The sequence below is a fragment of the Sparus aurata genome, chromosome 9 (genome assembly GCF_900880675.1).
Source record: "Sparus aurata chromosome 9, fSpaAur1.1, whole genome shotgun sequence".
Taxonomy (NCBI): Eukaryota; Metazoa; Chordata; class Actinopteri; order Spariformes; family Sparidae; genus Sparus; species Sparus aurata.
In genome coordinates, this window is record NC_044195.1 from 18,190,627 (window position 1) to 18,216,127 (window position 25,501).

Consider the following 25,501-nt stretch of genomic DNA (forward strand, 5'->3'; position numbering starts at 1 on the left):
TTATGCTCAAATTCATTCTCTAAGGGTCTATTCAAAAATATAAGGCTCAGTTAATCGGATGTGTTTGGGACATTTCAAGATACTAGGAGACAAAGAGGAGCTTTCAGTGACATAAAGTTACAATGGCAGTAGTATGTAACATTCTGGGGGAAGGACCCTTCTGTCCACATTCTTGTAATGCCTCTAGTTGTAAAATGATGGCACTAAACTTTAACGACTTGGCCACATTCACTCCTACAACAAGGCTCTTTGTCTTGTCTTACCAACCCACTGGTATTAGGATATGGGTTGAAAAGTATATGTAAGTGTAGTATTTTGAAATGGATGAGATGTATTGCAAAACATCCTATACGTATGTTGCACATACAGGATGTGTAACTTACATGGTGATGGTCTGCATGGCAAATATCTGTTTTGTTTTGTTTTTTTTTAAAAGGTGCGCGGTGTAGTTTTGGAGGAGACATTTTAAATTAGAATAGAAATATCTCATTGATTTTTTTATGCCTAAACAAATTAAATCACAAACTCTCTTCTTACTTATAATGACTGAATAAACAAATTGACCTTAAAGGACACCACAGTTTCATACTGTTTTACTGTTTATATGAGGCAGACCCTGCTGTCTTTCTAGCTTCAAACAGTGTTCTGGGAACCTAATTTTCCTCTGAGAACAGCCTGTTTATTCAGTTAAGTAAATGAATTACAAATGCAAAATTTTTATTATAACCTCATTGATACTGTAATTATTAAGATTCTGAGTTTTAATTTATTCTACAAAACAACATGGTGCCCCTTTAAAGGGCAAGTGTAAAGTAAATAAATTAGACTTAATATTCATAATTAGGTTTTTATTAGGGTACAATCACCAGAAATTAAGGATTATTTTGTTTTCGTTGTCTTACATGTTGCACCATCATGTTTCTACAGTACCCCAGAACATACTAACCAAACACTGGCTCTCGGGACGGCCTTTTGTGTGATTTGCCACAGTAGTGGCGAGTGAGATGTGGGGTGTTTAGTTGGTTTCCATCTGCAACTTCATCACTAGATGCCTCTAAATCCTTCACATGGTCCCGTTCAATCTATACAAAAGCAATACATGGCTACATATATTTTGGTGTGTGGTGATAAAATGAAGGTGCACAAAATGATAGAATTTCATATAGAGAGAGAACAAAGGGATGGTTTAAGACACACTGTACATTCATTTAAAAACATGTATCGTCTTTGTTTGTGCCAATGCATTACACACTAAAAAGAGTTCTTTATGAACATAAGACTATCCCCTGCCTAATTTCCTCACAGTTGCGTGGCTCCAAGTTCATTAAATTTCTAAATCAGCAAGAAAAATCTTTCACTTTCACTTCCCCTTCCCCTCGCTCTCATTCACCCAGAACTGCATTCTCAGCTAAATCTCACACACTAAATAAATTCTGTCAATCTAATTTTACGCTCCAGAAAAGCAGAAGTATTTGGGGGAAAAAGGTTTTTCCCAAATCAGAGGTAATGGTGAAAACTGTCACAGAGATGTTCCAGGGAAAAAATAATTTAGCCTCAACCAGTGCCATCAAATGATTTTATACCCTGGAATGAATTTCTTGCTAAATGTAATGACAAACTGCCTCGTGTTCATAGAAGGTTCATTAACTGAGACTCTGAAGAGAGTTAACTAAAACAAGCTGCGTAAACAACTGTAATGCTTGGGGATAAACAGGAGACAAGGCTTTATTTGTGACAATTCTGCTGTCTGCTGTAGCAGCATTTGCAACGCATACCTAGATACGTCATTGAACCGAAGACATTAAAAATTACTTCTTTGTTCTTCAAAAGCCAACATGTTTTGATCACTAGGTCTTCATCAGAGCTCCCAACCCTGTGATGAAGACCTAGTGGTCAAAACATGATGGCTTTTATTTAATGCCCGGCCTTTTAACGATTTAGCCACTACTAAAAAGGGCTTTTTAATAATTCCCTTCTCCTTTGATACATTCTTATATTTGGTGTGCCTGGATTACCTATGGTAACTGAAGAACTCTTTTTTCCTATTTTCTAAGAGCACCCCACATATTTTCTGTCTAAATTGTATTACACAGACTAGTCATCTCCTTTCTCATGACTTTTTTTGGTGAGTGGTTTATATCCCCGAAGGTCATGTATTCACAGTCACTGAGGTGTGGATAGAGCTGCAACAACAACTAACTACAACTAACCAAACTATTTTAATTATCAATTAACTGTTTTAGACATTTTCCAAGTAAAAAAAAAAGTTACGTCTTTGCTAGCCCACTCACTAAAATGTGGGGATTTCATGTGTTTCTTTGTCATATATGATAGTAAATTAACAGGTTTGGCTGATTAATATTTGTGTTTTACAAACTATTGGTATTGGCAGAACTGAAGGGTAAGCCTCCGGCATCTAGGACTTTGAGTTTTATGTTCACTGAACCAGACTTATTTATTCACGTTTTTAATAACCTAGGTGTTCAGTTCAGTAATTATCCAGTTTTAAGTGAAAGATCATTCAAATATATCAAAAGTTTTCCACTGTTATAGAGCATTAGCAGAGGGAGTAAAAAGCTTTGTAGCATTGATAATGGGTATTATTAGAATCAGGAATAATGACCAGTGGTTGTATATCAATACGATGTTATAAAAAAGTGGATTAAAGTTTTAGTGGCACATGAACCCAAAAATCTGTCAAGTGTGACTAAGCATTTTCAGTGGTTGCACCATTGCGCCTGATATTTTTTGCCATGTAGAAAGTCGCATCTAAACAAAGGTATTCCTGTTTACAATCATTTACATAAATCATTAAGACTGAATTAAAATGTACAATTGGGTGCCCCTTAATTATGTGTTGGTGCACCTAAATATAAAAGTAAGGCAAACCAGTGCAATGAGTGTAACCAGGGTGGAAATCTGGTTTAATATTTGTATCGACCAACGGGATGTTATAGAAATCCAGTCCAATATATATTGCTGCGAGCACAGCTTTGATGCCTGTGATCATATGAATAATATTAGGCAGTTTCTTCATGATTTCCTCCAACCTTGAAGTTTTAAGGGCCTTCGTTAAGTCTGAGCAGGTCAGTACAGTGACAACCTCGAGCTTCGGGTTTCAGTCACCTGCAGTACACCGTCTGTATCTGCACTACTGAAATGTCTTTGAACAAGATGCTAATTTCTGACGGACTCCAGGGCTTTTCTGCTGCCAAATGTGCGCTGTGACCTTAAAGGGTGTTGGCGAGTGAAAAGTCAAATTTCTCCTGCAGGGATCAATAGAGTATCATGAGTAAAGCAGTGACTATCATCAGTTCTGACGTGGGTCAAGCCAGGAAGAAGCAGGCAGAGCTGTCTGGAGGGAGGTTCAGAGGACTGCAGTAATCCCACTATCTGCGTGCCCTGCTCTGTGAGATCTCAGAGGGATGAAGAAAATAAACTTGAGATTTTAGACACCCAATATGTCGAGCAGCACTGCAAGACGAAAAGCCAAAACAAACCAGTGAAAATAATAAGGGAGCAGCCAGAGCTCACTTTCTACTCTCTGTCTTGATGTTCGCTGCTGTTAGAGCACATTAGAGCCACATAAACCTTAATGGCCTCACTCATCACCAACATGTAATACGATAAAGCATGATAGCAACTGTGCCTTAATAGGGGTGGAAAGACGTTCATGTTTGTGTTGTCACCACATCTAAGGCACCCACAATATCACATTATCGACCAGCACTCTACAGTGAACCAAGTTTGCTGTTCTCCCCTCTCTGTTGCATAATTAAAGCGGACCAACAAAAGTAGACTCGTGTCCCAGGGTTATATTACAGGGTCTTCAAGGACAACTATTGTCTGAATTTACAACTGGCTAATAATGCATATCGATCAGTGCGGCAGTGTTTTGACCTTTTACCTGGGTGTACAGTAGCAGCCTTAATGGACGTAGATTTTGTGTGACATGTGGAGGCAGTGAGCAGCATCTCTTTAAAGTAGGTCTGTCTTTTTCCTTTTTTTTTTTTTAACTAACTGGACACAGCCAGTTTATCCTGCGCTGGCTGCACACATTACATCATCTAGGTAGAGCTGGGTATCACACTGAAATACTTCTGGAGTACTCACTGACTTGTGCCCATATTGGGAACAGAGACGGGCTGAAAGTTGGCACTGAATTCTTGTTCAGATCCTGTGGCCATCTTTTTTAGACGAGACCTTCTGCAGTTTCTCCATCAAGGAATCACTGATGGATTTTTAGATGTCTCACTTTAAGCGGTAAAAAGGTTTTAGAAGAAAACCTGTTTATATCCAGCTAATTAAAGGATCATTATGCAACTTATTTACCTTAAAATAACGGCCTCAAAATCATCTTGATGGTACAGTGTCTTGTTAAAGGGTGGATGGTGTCTCTGTCTCAGACTCTCGCCCCATATCACTTGTTTCTGCACTATGTCACCTCAGTGACAGGGTCGGATTACAGCGATACATGTTTACCTCAACATACAAGTTTTCAGCACATAACATTGTTACAACGTGATGAGTTTTGTAGTTAGCACCTACATTACGTCTGACAAATTGTGACACACCTGGGATCTGTATTTATGACAGTGGTGTTGCCCTCAAAAACTCTGGGGGTACCAAATCGCACAAATGCTAATTTCTACATGATGTAACTTTATGGTATAACAAAAAGAATGGAAGTAAAAATGTGTTATAATTATTAAAATGTATCATGTTGATACTGGTATCTTTACATTTTAAATGATATGATGTAGAGCTGCATTGATTTGTGATTAGCTGTCAATTATGAAATTAATCTATTTACTATTACTATTTTGATAAACTAAAAAGTCCAAATAAATATGAGTATTTTCTTGTTTCTTTACTCCTCTATGACAGTTAACTGAATGTCTTTTGAGATGGGGACAAAACAAGACATTAAAGGATGTCATCTTGGGCTTAAGGAGACACTGACAGTTTTTCCCATTGTGAAACAACTGACTGATTAATCGGCCGATAACAACAGAATACAAACAAGTGAATGGTGATTATGAAGAAAAAACAATTTAAGCAAACCTAAACGGACAGCTATCCATGAGTCACAGGCCTTAAAACCACAGATTAGTCTGGCAACTGCTTTAATTTGTAAAGGACTTTGCGCTTGAATGTGTCAGCTAATTAAATGAGTCAGAAAGACTAATTATCTGCTTTATATTCCTTACTGTCACATGGCAAAAAAAAAAAGAGGACAACCTAAACCTTGAGCATCAGAGTGAGACAGGCCTGTATTTTAAGGATGAGGCACATAAGCAGTGCACAGATTTCATCTTGAATGGGACAGGGACACCTTCAGCAGGAGGGCTCCTCAGTCCGGGCCAAGAAATATATCAGAAAATCAATCATCACTGCTGATCAAAGCAGCAGCTATTCAACAAAGCATGCCAGGGACAAACCACTAAGGCATCAAGGATTCCCAGTCCCCTCTGCTCTTCTTTAATTGATGTGTTGTTTTTAAAACAACTGCAAAGTCACTGGCTGACCTTCAGTTGACAAAAAAGGGGGCAGAGTGATACTGTGGGGGCAATCCTGTAAGTGACAGAAGTTGGCTAACTTTCAATTAGTTGTCATCTTGAACTCTGAAAGCATAATAACGGTGGAAAATGAGCGATTACGGGTTCCGGGTCATGCGAATCGATCACAGTCGAGTGTGTGGGCACGGTGCTGTCTGATGGGACGGTGGGAGAAGCCGTGGAGCCCAGTTGAAAAAAGGTGAAAATGTCAGTGACGCATTACGTTTCCATCGTCAAAGTCAGTGACAGAGTTGTCTGCCCGGGCTGTGTTATTTACTCCACTACAGCATCCATGTTTAGGGGGGTTGGCAATGCATGATAAAGCACCCGGGGATGCTGGGACGAGCTTGTTTTGATACATCAGGTAATCTCATTCCTGTGTAAGACGAGCAGCAAGCTAGCTAAAGTCAGCGGAGGCTAGGTGGAAATGTCTGACTGGTCCTCCTCGGTGATTCACTCTGGATGCAAATACAAAAGGATGAGATGCTGGGGTCCCTGAATGCAGCACCGCGGCGGAGGGGGTTTCATCCGACACAGCATTGTTATGACACGGTAGTCTCCCCTGTATAAGCACGACTGGCATTGAGGAGAGAGAGAGAGAGAAAAGCGTATTACCTTAGCACAGATGCGGAGTGATGACCATGTCTTTACAGTTCTTGGCGCAGGAAACAATCGGGGGGGTCTCCCTTGACTGGGCAGAGATCCCCAGCTACCCTCAAAGACAGGCGGCGTCCATAAGTCTCCACATCGAATATATCTGTTTATTCGTGTTATAGACGACAATTAATCTCGGAAAGTCACAGAAAAAAAAGAGAAGAAAAGTGCTGTGTGTGCCCGTTTCCTTGAATGCGGGTTGTGATGCTCTCAGCTCAGCTCAACTGCACTCCGGTCGCTCCTCCCTGCAGCAAGATCGGCTTTGAGCGGGAAGAAATCGCAGGACTGGATCGAACAGCGGCTCGTCGCAAAACACGGAAGTGGGTTTACGCCAAACCTCGGACCCGGAGTGGGCAATTATATATTTGAAGGTTTTGAGGACGTGGAAATAAAAATAAAGCATTTTTACTATTTGTACAATAAATGTAGGCATTAATGAATTAGTTTACAAATTAATGTACTAATGACATCTTCACTGACGCACTGCAGCCCAAAAAACAAGTGTTACCCATAAGCCAACACTGTGAAAGAAGCTACTGTAAACATTTACATCTAGGGCATCTAGCAGATGCTTTCGTCCAAAGCAACTTACAACGCTTGTCATATTCACCCATTCACATACTGATGGCAGAGGCTACCGTGCAAGATGCCTGCAATTTTGGGGTTCAGTATCTTGCTCAAAGACACTTCAACATGCAGCTGGGAGAGCTGGGGATTCGAAACAGTGACCTTCCGATAACTAGACGGCCCGCTTTACCTCCTGAGCTACAGCCGCCCTAAACAGTGGATACATTTGAGATACAGGATACAGCCGTCAAATGACTAATTTCAGTGTCATAACTGGAGCCGTGATTCAGGCAGTAACATTTGGAAAGTCTGTAAGAGCCGAACAATTACATAAATTAATCCCCATTCATGTTAACCGGGCTCTAAACAGGAAGTTAGCCGGTTCGGTCGGCTGAGGTCTCATGTGTGCTAGCTTCAGTATGCACATCCGGGCATGTCATTTGTTGTAGTCTGCAGATCAGTTTGAGACAGTTTCTGAGTACAACACCACTGTTGACAACTCGTCAGACAAAATGTAGATGATAACTACAAACAAAACTCATTATGTCATAACAGTGTCATATGTTGAGAACTTAAACGTTAAGTAAACATGTATGTAACTCTGTGATCCGACCCTCTCACTGAAGTTACATAGTGCAGAAACAGGTGAAGGGGCAGCGGAGTGGCCGAGACAGAGACACCATTCACCCTGTTACAAGACACTGAACCATCAATATGATTTTGTGAAGTTGTTGCTGTAAGGGAAAAAGTTACACAATGCTGCATGGATGTTACAAGTGCTTGTTTTTTTTTTTACAATTTTACTTCACTTTCATTCTTACAAAGCAGTGACACAAATAATCATCAGAAATCCAAGTTAAAGAAAAATATATTGTTTTAAAAGAGAACAAGCAAGCACTTTAGAGGTGCTGGTGAAAGGATAAGGCTCTTAAATGACAGAGAATCCAGACAGAAGACACACCACAGGGGCGCCGTTTAGCTCAGTGGGCAGAGTGGGCCTCCCATGTACAGAGACTTTGTCCTCGCTGCAGCGGACCAGGTTCGACTCCTGGCCTGGGTCTCTTTGCTGCGTGTCACTCCCCCTCTCTCTCAACCTGTTTCCTGTCATATCTTCAACTGTCCTGTCAATAAAGCCAAAAGACTAAAAAAAGAAAAATGAAAAGAAATACACACCACATTGTGAGACTTTGATCTACCCAACTCTTACATTATGTTCAGATAAGGTATGCCCTTGCCACTTCGCCATCCTGTGGGGGAAAGATGTCGCGTAATGTGAATGTTAGCTAAATGAGATAACTTAATTTATTAGGAAAAGAAAGGAGGTTAAATATAAAACTGATGCAAAACAACGGACACTTTGGGAGGAAAGGGGTGTCAACTGTGTTTTCGGCTGGGTCAAGAATTCAAGCAATTGCTAGCTTTAACCGGTGATTGTGTCATTGACCGTTGATATTTTCACGTAAATAAATATCTGTTAAGTCACTTTCTATCGATGAATGAGGCAACACGTTGATGATTGAGCCTATGGCCCACTGATGATCCAAAAATACACCTGCAATTGCCACTCCCGGAAATCTTCAAGATTAACATCAAAGGAGATGTTTCCTTTAACATAGGTCGACATATGATTGAACTACCAACTCATACTTAACTTATAGACGTCATTTGAACTTGAAAAGAGATGGGTTATCATGGTAATTTGAAAAAGAGTGAAATTAGCTTATCTGTTGAACAAGTCAAACATGTCAAACAAGTCAAACAAGGCAAATATTGAAAGAAATTCCACAAGGCCTACAACAAGGTGATGCAATGTTTAGAGGTGAGACAAGGTGACCTCAGTGTCAGTGAAAGCGTCAGCATACTGTACTTAGATCCTATACTTAATGTAGAAAAGCAGGCCTTGAGACCTTAAATAGTTAGGCTACCTTCATTTAGTTATTTGAATGGACCAGGTGACTAATGATGACGTGACTTTGTGTGCGTTTTCAGTGCTCATTAGTGTATGACGCACCACTTCTATGGTATCTAAACTGGTTTCCCAGTGGTTTCTACACACAGGTTGCGGTTATGGCGAGTATTGCATGAATAAAAGAGAAATCTTAGAGGCGAGCCACGGGTGAGGGTGATTGTAAACCCCTCTCATCTGTCCCTGTCTGTCTCAAAAAATGGTCGGGTGTCAGACTTAATGGCTGGCTTCTTGTTACCCAACCTGAACTCTGACATGCTCCAGAGTAACCTTTGTCCTCAATGACATTGAAATAGAGAAGAAAACAGAGACTACTACATGTTCACACTTGTAGGGAATAAGGAGGTCATTAGTCCCAACTGCTGAAACTTGAATCAAATAACAGTTTTGAGATCATTTGTATGATTGTGCCTCGGCTCACTAATAATTGACAGAAGCGTAACGTCACTGTGTGGTTTGTGTCCATTGAAGGCGGCTGATAAAACGTGAATGGTAATATATACTTGTTGGTGATAATGGTGTTAAAAAGTAACATGTGTGTCGTGGGAAGGTTAAAGTCTTAACATTGCGCAATTATGATAACGAGTCATTGAACAACCGACAGTTGTACAAAGGGATGATGAAACAGGTCAGCTGACTGGTGACGTTTTTAACCGGGAGACCTCACTGACTGGGAGGAAGCACATTTCTGTGAATCAGTGGTCTGGTGACGGAGCCGGCAGGAGGACTAGAAGAAAAAAGCCGAGGAATTCGGTCTCAGTACGTCGGTTGAACACATACTAAGAAAAGGTAAGAGGCTCATTATCGAAACATCAAGCTTTTGTGTCGGTTATTGTTTGTTACACGTCTTTCCATGCGACTTAAATCGGACTTTGCCGGGTGGTTTCGTAAGAAACGTGGTCTACCGCTGCGACTGTTTCCGGGCGATACTACTGAGACTACTGTGTTTCTTATTTAAGAAGCTTAGTCACATGTTGACTATTAAAAACATATCACAATCCAACTTACAGTCGACACTATAAGTATATCAAGCAAAAGTTATAGCCTATAGTTAGTAGGCCTATGTAACATTTTTTTCCCGTTTCTTTTACAGTAAGCCCATCTGATATACTGTTTCTGGTCAATTTTCGCTGTGATTCATTATATTGAGAAGTTGGTAAACATATGGAAACATTGCTTGTAGTAATTTGATCATAGAAACTATGATCTTCAGGGTGAGGTTACAAAGTCAGTTTTGTAACAATGCCGGCAACTCATTGGTTGCACAACAGCGAGCCCCCCCTAGTGGCTGGATGACGTCATAGCCCTTTTTAAAAAACCTTGTTAACCAAAGGCAGCCATGGAAAGTAACAGTCAAAATGTAAACTATTTTACATCGGAAGTCAGTAATAATTGCCAGTAATGTAAAATCTAAGTGTTTTTTTTCTTCTTCTTCAGAGAAACCATGCCTGTAGACCTCGCCAAAGGAAAGAAGGCATTCGTCCAGAAGTGTGCCCAGTGTCATACTCTGGAGCAGGGTGGAAAGCACAAGGTTGGGCCCAACCTTTGGGGTCTGTTTGGACGCAAAACAGGCCAGGCAGAGGGCTACTCCTACACCGATGCCAACAAGAGCAAAGGTAAATACTGGTCATGTGTATTTACAGTGTTTGAGCGACTCTGCTGGTAATTCTACGTGGCTAAAACACTATTCTCCACTTAACCCTAACCCTGCTCACTTTTAATTCCAGGCATTACTTGGGATGACGACACCCTGATGATTTATCTGGAGAACCCAAAGAAATACATTCCAGGAACAAAAATGATCTTCGCTGGCATCAAGAAGAAGAATGAGCGGTCTGACCTCATAGCCTACATCAAGTCTGCAACTTCATAAAGGACTTTTCATCTGCGTAGCTTTGCCAATTTCTGTGTTGGGAGGACTCTTCATTCTTTCAAGATCAGGCAGAATGAGAAACTGAGAATCGTTGGCATGATATGTTTTGTCACAGCTGTGCCTCTGTTTCTGACACAATCCTCTTTTGCGGTGGAGTCAACAATATCCCCTGGTTTTAACAGGTTACTTTTTAACATAAATTATTGAACCATATACTGTGTTTCAGAATGTGAGGACTGAAAGCTGTGTAGTTTGTTTTCCAGTTAACTGTCATCCAATCTTTGTGTATTCTCAGTTGTTTCTTGGTTTATAATCAAGTTGTCTTAATGATTGTTCTGAGAATGAATGAATGATATTTCAACAGTCTTTTCTTATGTCCTGTTTGATTTTCAAGTTGAATAAAATCGACACTAAATGTCTTTCTTTTGGTAACTTACAATAAATACCTGGAACAAAATTATACACATATACAATGTATTGTCAAATATGCTGGACTGTGTGCATGTCTTAATCATTTTCCCATGCAGTGGCGGTGGATTAATGTTCTTTGTATATTTATGCGACTAGTACCTCATCAGTTGAATATCTTAGTGTGACCTAGGTTTGTTATATGACATACATTTGTTTTTCTCTGAATAGAGTAGTTTGACCCTCTGAATGAAGAGGCTGGGCCACTGCATATTGTCAAGATGTGGTTAAAAAAAACACATTGTAAAAAGTACCCAAATGTCATACTTGACTTGAAGTAAAGGTGCCAAGTTATAATATTACTTTGGCAGAAGTGAATGTTGCCGATATGAATGGTAGTTGAGTGAAAGTCTTAAAGTATCTCACACTAAATATACTAACAGTAAGATCATTCTGGCAATAAATGTACCTAAATAGAACTACAAAGAAAACATCAATTGTCGCACTAACATTTATGTAAATACTGTATACTATTGACTGATTAGAGGCTTGGACAATTATCGGATCCAACATACTGCATTTTTCATATATGCATGTACATGAATATGCAATAAAAGTTCAATGAAATGTAATGCATCATTTTTGGGGAGCAAATAACACACATTATAAGATCAGATATGTCACAGAATAAACAATCAAATGAAACCCTAAAATAACCTTATATCCAAAACTAATTTTGAGTAGTGTTATTTAAATCTCCTTTGGCTCTGATGTAGCATGTTATCTGCAAAGTTACTAGTAACTAAAGCTGTCAAATAAATAAAGTCGAGTAAAATGTACAGTATTTGTCTCCAAAATGTGGAAAAGGTGTAAGTATAAAGCAGCAGTAAATGGAAATTTTAAAGTACAAGTATCTTAAAATAGTACTCAAATACAATATTTGAGTAAATACATTCATTCATAAATTCATTACATTCCACATCTGGTAAAAGACGATACGGTTAAGACTTGATGATATAACCTAGTGGTCAAAATCAAAGTTCTTCTTATTCAAAATTATTGCTATGAATATTTATTTATTTATTTATTTATTTTCATGTGCTGTTGAAGTGTTAATGTAAAGGACAAGAGAGGCCAATGCTGGACAACAGCAAGCACTGTTCATCCGTCAGTATTTATACTGTTTGTCAGATCTTCCCAGTCCAACTTGTTGGCGTCTAGCTCCCTCAAGCGTTCAAACGTCGCACCTGCACACGGATTCATTAATTGTCTGAAGGAATTTGATTCTGTGACGTCCTCCTGCCAATAAAAGTCGCTGTTACATGATTACATGATAGAGAGCGACAGGTGCAGATTCCACATGTGCCAAAGTTTGGCGGTATTGTCGACCTGCCGTACCTGTCACACGCTGTGAAACACATTCTTCCTCAGGCGACAGTCGTTCACTTTGATTACTCCTGTCAGCCAGCAGTGCCATTACAAGCCATGGCAGTGGACGCGGATGCAGAATCCGTTGTGTTTGACGCTATTGAAGCATAGTCTCATTAAATGATAACCCCGTCCTCTCTGCATGGCGGTCTTTTGCTCTGAAGAAGCCTTGTTTTTAATTTAGAGCAGCACTGGATTACTGCTGAAAGTAATGATCATTAACACTCACTGTAATCCACCATTTTAATATCTTTTATTTACTGTCTAGATCACAGTGTGCAACACATTCATACTGATGTGGAAGATAGATTCCCCCTAATTATCATCCTCATCCTCATCCTCATCGTCCTCATCATCATCATCATCATCATCATCATCACCACCATCACACTCTGTAAAGGAGGCCAAACGTTCAAATGTCCAGAGGGCTGACTGCTTAGGCAACCCGGAGCTTCTGTGTGTGTGACGAGGCGAGCGTCAGCGGGACCGAGCCAACCACAGCCAGCTTCATTTGCACACAAGTAGACCCATCTGACGCTGATGCTCGGTAGTGGCTCTCGGTGAGATACCCAATCCCTGTGATGGTCTGCGGAAGCCCCGGTTCGCTTCCACGCTTGCTTTTTTGCTCAGATTTGCTTTTAATTCCCTCTTTTCTTTCTTTCTTTCTTTCTTTCTTTCTTTTTTATTTTATTTTATTTTTTATTTTTTTTTAAACTGTGTGGAGATGCTGTGGAGGAATATGCTGGCACGCAAGGGGAGTCTCCATCCTGGAGGCTGGATGTAAAGCCAGAAGCCCCAGGGGTGTTTCCTGCGTAACGCAATCTTGGAAGTTGGGTGTCCAGGTGATTCTCTCTACTTTAGCCTTCAGTAAAGCCTCATAGATGATATTTCCCTGCGCGGCTTCATGGATTTGGTTCACTGAGGACCAGCTGAAGAACAGACATGGCAGTAGCAAATATGGTGTTCTCTGACGTGGAAACTTTTCTGGACTCGCATCCCGAGTTATTCGAGGACTACCTGAACAGAAAGGGGAATTATAGCATGGTGGAGAAATGGCTCAAGAATCACCAGGCGAGCAAAAGTCCGGCGGCTCCTGCTCCTGCTCCTACTCCAGCTCCTGCTCCAGCTCCAGCTCCTGCTCCCTCCGAGCCGAGAGAGGAGAAGAGTAACGCGTGCAAGGACAGCTGGGCGAGCAAATGTGACGGTCTGCAACGGAGAGCCTCGCAGAAGGAGCTGCGCAAAACTTTCGCCAGATCCAAGGCCATCAATGTCAACAGGACATACGACGAGCATGTGAATTCCAGGGCCCAGGAGCCCCTGACGAGCATGAGGAGGAGAGCGCTGCTGAGGAAAGCCAGCTCTCTGCCCCCGACCACTGCGCACATACTGAGCGCGCTGCTGGAGTCCAGAGTCAACATCCCCCAGTACCCCTCCACAGCCGTGGATTTTAAATATTACCTCAAAGAGCACAACGAGAGAGAGTTCTTCCTGGAGCTCGTGAAAGACATATCCAACGACTTGGATCTAACGAGTCTCAGCTACAAAATCCTCGTGTTCGTTTGTATTATGGTCGACGCGGACCGGTGCTCCTTGTTTTTAGTGGAGGGGACGGGCAACAAGAAGACACTAGTGTCCAAATTCTTTGACGTGCATGCGGGCACCACAGTTTTACCCTCAATGAATTCAGACGAAGTGCAGGTGCCGTGGGGGAAAGGGATCATTGGATACGTGGCCGAACACGGAGAGACAGTGAACATCCCTGACGCATATCAGGTGCCCGCTCCTCTTTGTGCATGCATGCATGCGTGCGTGTGTGCATTTGCATGAGTCACAGAAAAAAAAGGAGAAAAAAAAGAGAGGCTCAGGCAGGGAGACAGATCGTTTGCCTCTCAGTCTGTCATTTTATCTGTCACCGGTAATTGATCATCAATCACACTTGCCAGCGCCAGAAGCCAGCTGGACAAAGCTCTCCTCAAACCACACATAGACACACAAACACCACTGAGTAATAAGAATAAAGCAGTAAGAGCAGAGATATCATTCTCTCTCTTGCTTTTGGAATCCCGCTGTGTGTACCTTGATTTTAGGAGAGTAAGTTAAAAACTAGGATGGTTTTACAGGATAGCTGCAAGGAGAGCACCTCCCCTAATGATGCCAGCAGCCCTCCCCCCCCCCCTTTTCAAGAAAAGTCTGAGCAGACATCTTCTTCTTTCTGGACCAAACATTTACAGTAATAAATATGAAGTGCTTCCCTGCTTACTTTTTTTTCCAAGAATGACGTTGGTCCAGGTTCAGAGCAAAGTTTCACATAAAAGTCATGAAATCTGCTGCTGTCCTAGATGGTTTTGTTTGTGAGACATGGAATCCTGATGAGCTGTACATTTTACTGCACTGTCATCTGAAAGTCGAAAAAACAAAAAAACAAAACTGCAACTTTGCAATAAGCGCTTACATTGTGTCTCCATTTTGCACTCTCCCTGTGGATTTGCAGGATCGTCGGTTCAGCGATGAAATTGACAAGCTGACAGGGTACAAAACCAAGTCTCTCCTGTGCATGCCCATTCGCAACAGTGACGGAGAGATCATTGGAGTTGCTCAGGCCATCAACAAGTCTTCGAGTGGAGCACTCTTCACTGAAGATGATGAAAAGGTAAGTCGATGACTGCAGTTGTGAGAATAAATGAGGATCGCTCATGCGGTGTTGCCTGCTTGGCGTGTGACGAGTAGGGTTTGGTACACATTTGCACCCATATGCTTGGGAAACCGGTATTGGTCCAGATATCAGTATCATATTGGAGTGGTAGACCAGAATGGTACTGTTGCACCGGTATCGATCCAAATGTGATCTGTTCCTAATCCTGACCTTTGTACGGAGGAGATGACGATCATTTTATGTTTTTCCTTTGTGTTCATTCCGATACGTTGTCTCGACTTACAGCAAGTTTCTAACACCTCAGTCCTCGTAAAGCTGGTTCCTGCTCAGACTTCCATCTTCACAGAGGTTTTTGTATCTCTGAATCAAACAACATCATCAAGCACACCACAGATAAAAATAATATTCGAGGCAGTCTTGGTTCAAGGTATTTCTAAGTCGTGTAAAAATAGGATCACTACTTACGCAGGGCTTCAGACTAACTTTTTATGTGCCTGTGAAAGAAAATATGTATATTCATGTTAGAGGATGAATCAAGACGACCAGGGATCATTTTACTTTAGTGCCATTATAAGGGTTGACGTTTTTGTGTTGAAATGTCTCCACATCACAAATTTGGAACGGATATTCATAGTTGCTGGAGGATCTATCTCGATCACGTTGGTGATCCTCTCAATGGCTTGATGATTTTTGCTCAGAGTAAAATGTTTTGACCGAAGTTTCCACGAAAGCTGGTAGAGACATTTTCCCCGTTGGAGAACATGCAATATCCAGGTATCTAGGTGATACCTTACATTTATCCATTAGCGCCATCATCAGGTCAAATTTTATGGTCGCCTAGTATCAGAGTGAAACAGTCTCCTGATTCCTCTGATGATTATAAATGACCTGTAACGGCAAACGAGACCATCGGCGAAAAGACTGCTATTGTTATATTGTCATTATTAATAGTCATGCTCGGGTCCGGACACATATAAAACCACATATCAATACATTACCTCATTGTGATCCATCCTGAGTCTCCCACCACCTCCTACCTGCAAAACTAACGGTGTTCCCACCAGAATCTTAAAGTTCCTCGTCATCACTTTAGTGAACAAGTACCTGCAAAACTAACGGCGTTCCCGCCAGTTTTGATTAGCAAACGTTAGCACGCTACTAACACACGAAAACTAAGATTCAAGAAACATTTCATGCTAACTATCTGCCTATTGACATTGTTTTTGTTGTATTGCTGACGTTAGCACTTAGGCACGATTGAGGCAAAGTACAACTTTCCAGAGCTGCTCTTGTGGCTCGTGATGCAGAGGAAAGAACAGGCCTGCAGTGAAATCATCGTCGTCTTCATGATTAATGTGTGGCATTTCAGGGATGTTGCGCTGTTTTTTTTTGCAGGCAAGTGCTGTCACGTGGTGTTAGTGGCACACAAGCATAGCAGGGCTGTAGTGATGTCATATTTCTTTGCTGTCAGTGTTGGAGTGCTCAGGAGTTTGCAGTAGCAGATATATATTTATAAAAAGATGAATTTGTCGAGATTGAAAAGAGGATTTTCTCTTGTTTTGATTTGGCTTGTGACCTGGGAGCATGGTTCACGCTACAGAACATTGAATTCTTTTTTTGTTGGATAAACCTTGTCTGTGACCTAATATTCATACTGAGATGCCTTTTTGTGTTTACCTTATTATTTGAGTTGCTGAGTAAATCGGGGATGTGGGCGGTGATTCAGACTTCTAGCAAAGTGAGCGTTATTTCCTTTCAGATTTGAGATTTTCCAGTTCTCAAGTCATTTATTGTCTTTTATCATACTAGATTTGTATTTCAGGAAATTTACTATAGAAGAGGACACAACATAAACACTCACAATAAATTGAGCGTAGTGAATTTTCGTTATCGGGATTATCTTGAATCTAGATAATCGTGAATATTCTCACATGAATTCAGCGGTGTGCGCAGACTTTTTGAAGGGCAGGGGCGAAAAAAAGGGCACTTTAGCGCACGTTTTGGCTCCCAAGAGGGCACTTTAGTGCACGTTTTGGCTCCCAAGAGGGCACTTAAGCGCGCGTTTTGGCTCTTAAGAGGGCACTTTAGCGTGCAATTTTGCTCCCAAGAGGTCAGTTTATCATGTTTTAACCAGCGAAGGGGGCAGTTTAGTGTGTTTTGCCAACCAAGAGGGCACTTTGGCACGCTTTTTTTGGCTCTCAGGAGGGCACTTTAGCGCGCGTTTTGGCTCTCAGGAGGGAATTTACCACGCGTTTTTCAACAATTGGGTCACGAGGGGGGGCCACTGCCCCCCCCCCCCTTGTGCACATCACTGCATGAATTAATTTATGAAGCTATTCTAGCTCGCTCACATACAGTCCTATGTTGGTTTCTTGATATAACTTGAATTGCCTAAGCCTGTCACCATCGCTGAATGCTTGGCTCACACAAAAACAAGTTAAATCAGACGTGTATGAATACTAGGAGTTACAAACTATTAAATGTATATGCTTTATTTGTGCAGGTGGAGCTGATTGTTAATGAATACTTATTGAACGGTTGTTTCAGTGATTCCAATATGTATATAAGTGAAATTTTAGTTTTGAAAGTTTTAGGAATGTTTTGACGATTATCGGGATAATATTGTGAAATTGTACAGAACACAAAACTGAGCAAAGATTATTTTTTTAAACACTGAAAATTACCGTTGTTAAATACTAGTGATATAATTAAATATAGAACCATTTTATTTATGTGCACTGGCCTTTGGTTGGTCTTCGTTTTATATTTTAATCAGATTTATTTGTGTTGTGATGACACTGAAAAAGCAATGCCACGTCACATATTGTCACATTTTGTCACATATTGTCCTGCTTTCTTTTCAAACTGAATATCTCACATGTGACATAAACAGCAGGTAGTTTGCCCTTCCTCTGTTTGTCCCTTTGTCCGAACTGCTAAATGATATTTATTGTCTAAAGGATTGCTCCAGCTCAGTCTGACATGTAGCATATTTGCCCTCAGTCTGTGTCTCAGTGCTCAGTTTCTAGCACAGCCTGTCTCTCAGCATCATCAAATTTTCCTCAGGCAGTATCTTCCAAAGGACCTTGTTGTAATGCCACCAAGAATAACAACTCTGTAGAAGCTGTGCAGAATCTGTAATTGGTTAGTGCTTAGCGGGACAGCCAGGGTGTTAGATTTTGATTCGGTGTCACCATTTAGAATTCACCATTTGTGTGATTTTGAGCGATTGCCAAACAGTCGAGGCCAGCAAAATATCGATCAATGGCCACAGATCAGGTTGGTACTAGGCAGGTTCCAGGTGTGAATGTGTGTACTTTTTTCTTCAGGATACAGATGGAGAGAAGTTACTATGACCTGTCCCCAGATATTCTATTTTTGATCAGACTTATTATGATCCAAGAGGACGGAGGCAACGCTCTCGGGTGACTACTATTTATTATTTCATCCCTTTGAGAATCAGCTCAGTCTGTAAACAGATCAGTCAAGTTGGCAGTCGCAACAACACAAACAGACGCAGATGTCGGTGAATGAATGTAATATACAAATACAATAAGTCGAAGCAGTAGGTGGGGGTGTTACATCTCACACTGATCCAAATTGTTTTCTGTGTCTGAGGCGTTGTTTATTGGACTTCTCACCATCATCAGAGAGGCACGAGGAGCACGTGTTCAGTCCGTCGGCACACTTGACTGGATGTAGCGGAAAAGGCGGTGACAAGCGTTACGCTGACTTCCTCTCCTATTGCAGCCACTAGCCCCTAAAGGGGAAAAAGATGAAACATGAAAGCACAAAGCTAGTTGTGCTTTTATATACAGATGGGTTTGACAGCACTTTTTATTTATGTTTTTATTTCAAGTATGTTTTTCTCTGTTGGAGCTCTACTGTCAAGATCCCATCTCTCCACACTCTATCCATTGTTCATAATAGATGCAGATTATTATGAGTTCTTTTTTTTTTCCCTCTCCAATGCTTTGCGTACGTTTCACATTGCATTAACATCACACTAATGCCTGGGATGGCTACAGCTGAATTAGTAATGAAATGCAACGCTAACGTCAGAGAACACAGTAAGCTTCCTGCACAGCACAGCTGCAGCTCAGCTGTTATGGAAGACCTCGTAATAAGAAAATGTATCACACTTTGCAAAGCATTAAGTGATGCTGCAGTAACAGCTGTCATTAAAGACTTTAGTGTGCATTTATTAAAACAAACATTCTTTATGCAATTTAAAGGACATTTAAACACGTTATATGCTTAGTGTCCTTCGGGGAGCTGGGATGATGGTATAGTTAATGGTATTCTTAAGTGTATAAGCTGACCCCATCACGCTATCTCTACATCTTCTTTTGTTATCTTGATTTCACTTTGAATTCACTTGACTTTTTTCTTTCAATATATACTACACAAAATTTTTCATTCACGACATTTTTGTGAATTTTCTTTGAATGGGATGCGAGTTTCCCCCATGTAGGTGTCATTTGCCAATTTTAACACCTCTGCGAGTCGATTGTCAAAGAGCTTTCTCCACTCACTGCCGTGCTCCCTATGGCTGGCAAACTTCCTGTTAAATTGGCTCAAAGCAATACCATAATAACAGCTTTCACAAAATGTACCAATGAAAATCAAGAGACCACAATTTTTGCTTGGGCCACATGTTTTTAAGACATTCCTGCAGGATATCGAATCAGATTTAAACAGTGCTTCATGCTGAACTGGTTCATTACAAAGTTATTCTTGTAAAAATGAGATTTGTAATGTGGAGAGGCACACCTGTGGATGGTGGGGTGATTAAGGGCTTTCACTCTATGCTGGTAAAGAATATTTGGAGTCTGAATTGAAGTATTGACTTGTCTATTCTTCCATTTCTAATATTGCCATGTTTTAAGAACTTGGACAGATGCTTCTGCGATGGAATTTGGATTTTTTGCGCACGCAGTTGACATTTTATTTGTGTTATTTATTAATTTTTTTATGAAACCTGTTGCAATACACAGACATTTTTATTTCAAAATAATAAAAAGAGGGCATTTTGTTTCAAAGTGAAAACAGAAGAGGACCTAAAACTGAACCTTGTGGGACACCAAAGTAGGAGATGTCCACCTACTGCAACAAATTGTGATATCTTCCTGGATAACTCTCAAAACAAGAGACTGTTATACCAACTGCGAACGCATACAGCTAGATATAAGGCTGATTGTTGGTTGCCTTGGTTAGAACCGTTTCTCTGCATGTAGGATAAGCGCACATTTGAATTTAGGTATTGTGTGTCCAACAGACAACACTGTGTGATTGTATAATGAAAAAGTTTCTAGAACACAGTGATTCATACCAATCAAGCTCACCACCTGTGATTTCTCTGATTGCTGGTTTATACACAAAGATACATACCCTTTAAATCAAACTCCTAAAATGTAAATGCCAAACATTTGGACTAACTTGGATCTTATCCCATCTATGTAGTAAAACTATGTACTAAAAATATAAATAAACACCCTAGTTTAATTTTTGATTCAACCTAAAAGCAAGAGCAGTTAAAAAAAAATCTAGTATTGTATGGTTACTGATGCTATGTAAATGAAGTCTAAATTAAATTACTTACTTAAATGCTTTGTGAGCACCTAATGATGGCGTCTACGTATGTAACACACAAAATCAAGGCTCACTCGAGCCTTGATAACCTGCTTTGAATGCCTGAAAGACATCATCACAACCTCAGTGTAGAACAAGCGCTTACACTGAGTGCACTGCTTTCCACCAGGTGTGTCTTGGGGAAAACTAAAGCAGTTGTTGGATCGTTTGTAATTCCTACCGTCCGGTGAAGAGTCAGCTGTCAATGGTGGTATAAAACAGAGCTGTCAATTAAATAGTTTTTTCAGAAATTGTAAATCATCACAACGATGAGAGGTCAGATCACACAGTCATACATGTGCACAAAAATGTGAGATTAGCTATGGACAGATAAACTCACCGACACACTGACAAACACAGACATGACCAAATGCATGGTCCCCCCCAGGAGTAATAAAGATTTTGCTCTGTGGCTGCATTCAGTTTGATCTCTGACTTTGATATAACGAACTGTGGCTCACACTCCCCACTGCTCCCACTGAGCAGCACGACAAAATCAGAGTTATTACTGCCAGTTTGGGCTTGAAGTGACAAACATTTTAAGGGGCAGGGCTGGCAACAATTCAACAAATGGAGCAGATGATACTTTTTTTTCACAAAGGATTATTTAGAAGAAGTTTTTGACAGTTTATAGCCTCCAAGAATAGTTACCATTTCTGAGCGGATGCCCAGACTTTCTAAGCACTCACACTAACAATAACACGGCAGAGAAGAAAACAGTTACGCCATTTTTCAATAAAAAATAGAGTTAACCTTCACATGTACAGTATGTGTCAAAGATGGAGCATCTACAGACCAAAAATAGATTTCAACCATGGTTCATCTTCATTAAGCAAATCCCCCCAAAGGGGCAAGCGAGTGAGGAGCTTCATAATTCTACAGTGAATTTCAGCCAAATTCATTGAAATTCACTGTAGTCCCACACTTAAAACAAAGGGGACAAATGGTATGGAGACAACATCAGCTAAGAAAGAAAGTTACACTCATTGACTTAATTTCCTGGTCTTCAACATACAAATAAGCCCATAACCATCACAATAAACAACATTACACTCTACGGTTGATTGGCTTATTCGTTCAATAAGTAATTCTTAATAATAGGTACTAAGTGATTACACCAATTTTCTAAGACGTGAAATTCGGGTGTGTACACAGCTTTGTATCAAGGTGGCAGGACACTGATGTTACTGACGATGATACGTTTTGTGAATAAATTCCATGACTACATCAACCTTACTGTTTGGGAAAGTAAACTCTCGTCTTGACACAAGATAAAGTCATGTTCCCACTTAATTCACCTTTATAGCTTTTATTATCTATTATTGAAGTATATCATATAATCAAACATTTAAATCATTAGACTATGATATGAATAACTGATATTAAAGTATTTTCTTTATCTTACTATTTTCATTTGTGGAAATTTGAAGAAAATGCAAGTCTCTGTTTTTACGCTCTTGTCATCAATTAAAGTTAATCTTCTAAAAGAAAGATCAACGTTAAGTTCAAGAACCCCTCAAAAGAGTGATTGCAGTTTGAATAGTTTCACATTTTTTGCAGAATTAAGTTGAAGGCTTCACGCCTCAAGAACAAGAGTCTGAGGAGTATTTATATATAAAGACTTGATCCGTCTTGATCATTACTGCACTGATGCAAAATTCACTGCTGCCCTCTCTTTGCTCCTGCCTTTTTTTCCATGTACCTGTGATGTGTGGAACAGTTAAATTATTCACGAATAATAGCTATTGAACAGCGCTTGTGGTCTCCTACAGTGTCTATCGGCTGTGTTGTGTCAATGCCCATAAATTACAGCCAGTCAATTCAATATGTTTTAAATACTAAAGTTGATTGTATGAAAGATGTGTAAATCTTTTTGTGGTAGAACGGGAGGAATGTACATTTTCTGTGAAGTTACTCATGTTGCAGTGTGTCCTGTTCACTGTTTGTGTAGGTAATAATAATATAAACTTGCTTTGTAAGATTTGTTGAGGTGTAGTTTCCTGTTGTTTAAATATTTGATGTCACCTTGAAAAGAAGCAATCATTGCTAAGTGTATTTACAGTACTGATGTTCGCTTTGCTGACACAAGCGAGGGAGTCCAATATGGTACCAGAGGAAATGGAGAGCTTCATTTTGATTCCGGAGAACCATTCTCGGCTGAAACAACGATGGCTTTTCATCTTAAGCTACAGCGTTTTAATCAACTAGTAGTTGATAGTAGTAGCTATTCGCGTTGTAAGTGGAGAAAGAAAGTGTTGGCTGTGTAATTTTCCTTGGCGTGCCTCATAAGAAATTCCAGCTTTAGAAAAAGGAAGTCGTTTGGGTCTGAGGAACTGACTGTCCCTAAGGCCTTGGCCAGTTAGTTTCATTATTAAACCACTCTTTACTGGTTAGTCTACAGGTCTCTAGGCAAAAACGTCTTGTTTGTAATGCAACCTTGTATAATGGCCCCGCCTGACAGGATGTAATTAGAGAGAGCAGTGCTTTTCTTGGGTTTGCCTGGCAGATCCATAGCCAGATCCCCAAAGTCCTGCTCGCTAATGAATCTCCTCCTGCTGGGGCTATTGATGGTCACTGTCTTTCTGGAAGATCATTATTAGAGAATTCCATAGGACAGCTGGAGTAGCCTTATGTATGTGCTTATTGTTAGCCGTTGTGTGTTTTCCACCCCTGAAAACAATTGCGTTAAGGTGCTTGATTATATATAATAACTGAATGAAGTGCGTTAAGTTAATTTACTCATTTAGCTTGACAGAGTGATCGCTCACGTCACATAATGATTGGAAATGCTTTTTAATTTAGTGATTTGATTTCCACTTTGCATATTCTAAACGGTGTCATCATGTGCACATCAGCGCGACATGCCAGAGCAGAAGAAATGTATTTGTTCTGGTGCGGTGCACGAGCAGTGAGAATCATGAGCTGCGTCTACACGGACCTTTAATTTTCCACCGATAATCAGAATAAAAACGCCTCAAGTAACCCCCTCAATCCGCATCCGGGGACCCCATCCCCATTTGAACGAGTTTACGATCAGATGGAGAGGGGTGGTGTAAACCTTTGAGAATCCATTCAACAGGAAAATAATCTCATAACCTCATAACCACACAAACGCCTAGTTTGATTGCTTCTCTCTGGCTGGAATAAATATACTCTTTTATTCTCAAACTAAAAGTCAGAACGGAAAAGGTGGTTGTGATTCAGTGTTAAGGTTAACAATCTTCGTCTTCTTCTTTTGTCATAATTAGATGCTTCACAGCATGCTGAACAGTTTGGCGCTTGTCAAAAAAAGTTATTTAAAAAAAAAACGATAAAGCTCTGAAAATTCAACAAACCGGTAAAACCAATCAACAACACCAATATTCTAAAGAAGAGTGGCAATACTATATAATTTAAGCCCTCTTTGTAGGATAAGGTTTACACATTTCTGAGCATCCGTAGCCTGATTTATATGTATGAACATGTATGCTTCATATACGTTCCCTTGATCTTTTCCTCCTTTGTAACTGGACTCTCTCCTCAGTATAAACAATACGTTCTTGCCACAATGTCAGCCTGCTCTTTACATTCAGATATCGGCCATACCACCACTGAAACTGTGAGATTAAAGATATGTAGCCAACCCAGGAGGATTGTAAAGAGAAATTGCAGCAATTAGAGCAGAGGGGTTCTCAACCTTTTCCCATCTGTGATGCCATTTTTAGGTCTACAATTATCATGACCCCGGCAATTAGACTTGTCAGGGTGTCATGTGAATTTATGAATCGATTGTGAGAGTGCAGAAGAAGCGCCGGATGTATAATCCTGAAAGTTGAACGTGTTTCATAACTTTTCATTAGTGCATGTCAAACAAATAGAAATAGCCAGTATTAGTTTTCTCATTTCCTGCCTATCTAACTCCTCATGACATCTTCCCTCACTCATGGGGACTACCTAAAAAAATATTTTATGAGTTGCTTCCCAGTTATCGACGCGGTGCTATAGGATGTTGTTCTTTACATGTTCATTTTGTGTCTGATGAGTAACTGATGCATTATCTTTTTCTAAAAGCTGAAAGAGATATCCCTGTATCAGCGGCCACAGCTGAGTAACTTCCCATTCATGTATTGTTGTAGTGTCCCTACCCTCAGGTCACGCTGAAGGCTGGTAAATATTACTGGGTTTGTTGTACTGATTGTATTGTTGACACAGCAGCCAGATGCTAAAGATAGATAGCCAAACAAAGAGGCAGAGTAAGGGAGCACACAACCTAAATTCTATTGATTCCATGTTATGGGGGCTGAGTGTCTCTCAGATAAGGCCGCACTGCGCACGGATTGTATAGAAGTCAACCTGTGTGCGCACATCACAGCTGTCTTTAACGGCGTGCAGTGTGCAGGCCGCCTCGCCGCATCCTCTTTAGAGCGTGCTTGCATATCAATGTTCATTATGAAGAGAGAAATGTAGTTCGATTCCAAACTCGTAGGGCGTTGATTCGATTTCCGGACACACATTAACTATAGTCATCAGGTGATTACATTATTTATGGGACGAAAAATATGAGTGAAATAAGGAATTTATGTTATCAGCCCGCGGCGCAGTAAGTCAGACTATTCAGTCAAATGGTAAAATGTCAGTTGGATTGATTTATTTTTCCTGGCGAGTAATGATGCCAATGAAAGACCATTTCTTATTTGTTCCAGTTCAAACGCTATGTTTTTCTTGGGTGAAAATATCACTCATGCATGTATTGTTTCTTGTTCGTTTTTTTTTTTTTCCGAACT

General features: G+C 40.4%; 3 protein-coding genes across 8 annotated transcripts in view; 2 read left to right on the plus strand and 1 right to left on the minus strand.

The window, feature by feature from the left end:
* Positions 1-6,484, minus strand: part of osbpl6 (oxysterol binding protein-like 6) — a 52,294-nt gene extending 45,810 nt beyond the window's left edge. For all 6 annotated transcript variants that reach the window (XM_030428306.1, XM_030428304.1, XM_030428308.1 and 3 more), the window contains exon 1: positions 6,174-6,484. The gene's annotated coding sequence lies outside the window, so the exon portion shown is untranslated. The remainder of the gene's footprint in view (positions 1-6,173) is intronic.
* A 2,892-nt stretch (positions 6,485-9,376) lies between these two features.
* LOC115588710 (cytochrome c-b) lies at positions 9,377-11,653 on the plus strand. The gene is made up of 3 exons (XM_030429483.1): positions 9,377-9,534; positions 10,183-10,361; positions 10,473-11,653. Exons 2-3 carry the CDS (start codon positions 10,190-10,192, stop codon positions 10,616-10,618), a joined length of 318 nt encoding a protein of 105 aa, XP_030285343.1. The 5' UTR covers positions 9,377-9,534; positions 10,183-10,189; the 3' UTR covers positions 10,619-11,653.
* A 1,367-nt stretch (positions 11,654-13,020) lies between these two features.
* The window catches only part of pde11a (phosphodiesterase 11a), a 43,137-nt gene continuing 30,656 nt past the window's right edge, over positions 13,021-25,501 (plus strand). Inside the window, exons 1-2 of the mRNA XM_030427817.1 lie at positions 13,021-14,227; positions 14,946-15,104. Coding sequence (XP_030283677.1) covers positions 13,397-14,227; positions 14,946-15,104 — 990 coding nt within the window. The 5' untranslated portion in view covers positions 13,021-13,396. The remainder of the gene's footprint in view (positions 14,228-14,945; positions 15,105-25,501) is intronic.

What these genes read in the sequence shown, in the direction of transcription:
- LOC115588710 (XM_030429483.1), top strand. Translation starts at nt 10,190, where the DNA reads ATGCCTGTAGACCTCGCCAAAGGAAAGAAGGCATTCGTCCAGAAGTGT. An exon ending in CGATGCCAACAAGAGCAAAG is followed by an intron (nt 10,362 to 10,472) that starts GTAAATACTGGT and finishes TTTTAATTCCAG; the next exon opens with GCATTACTTGGGATGACGAC.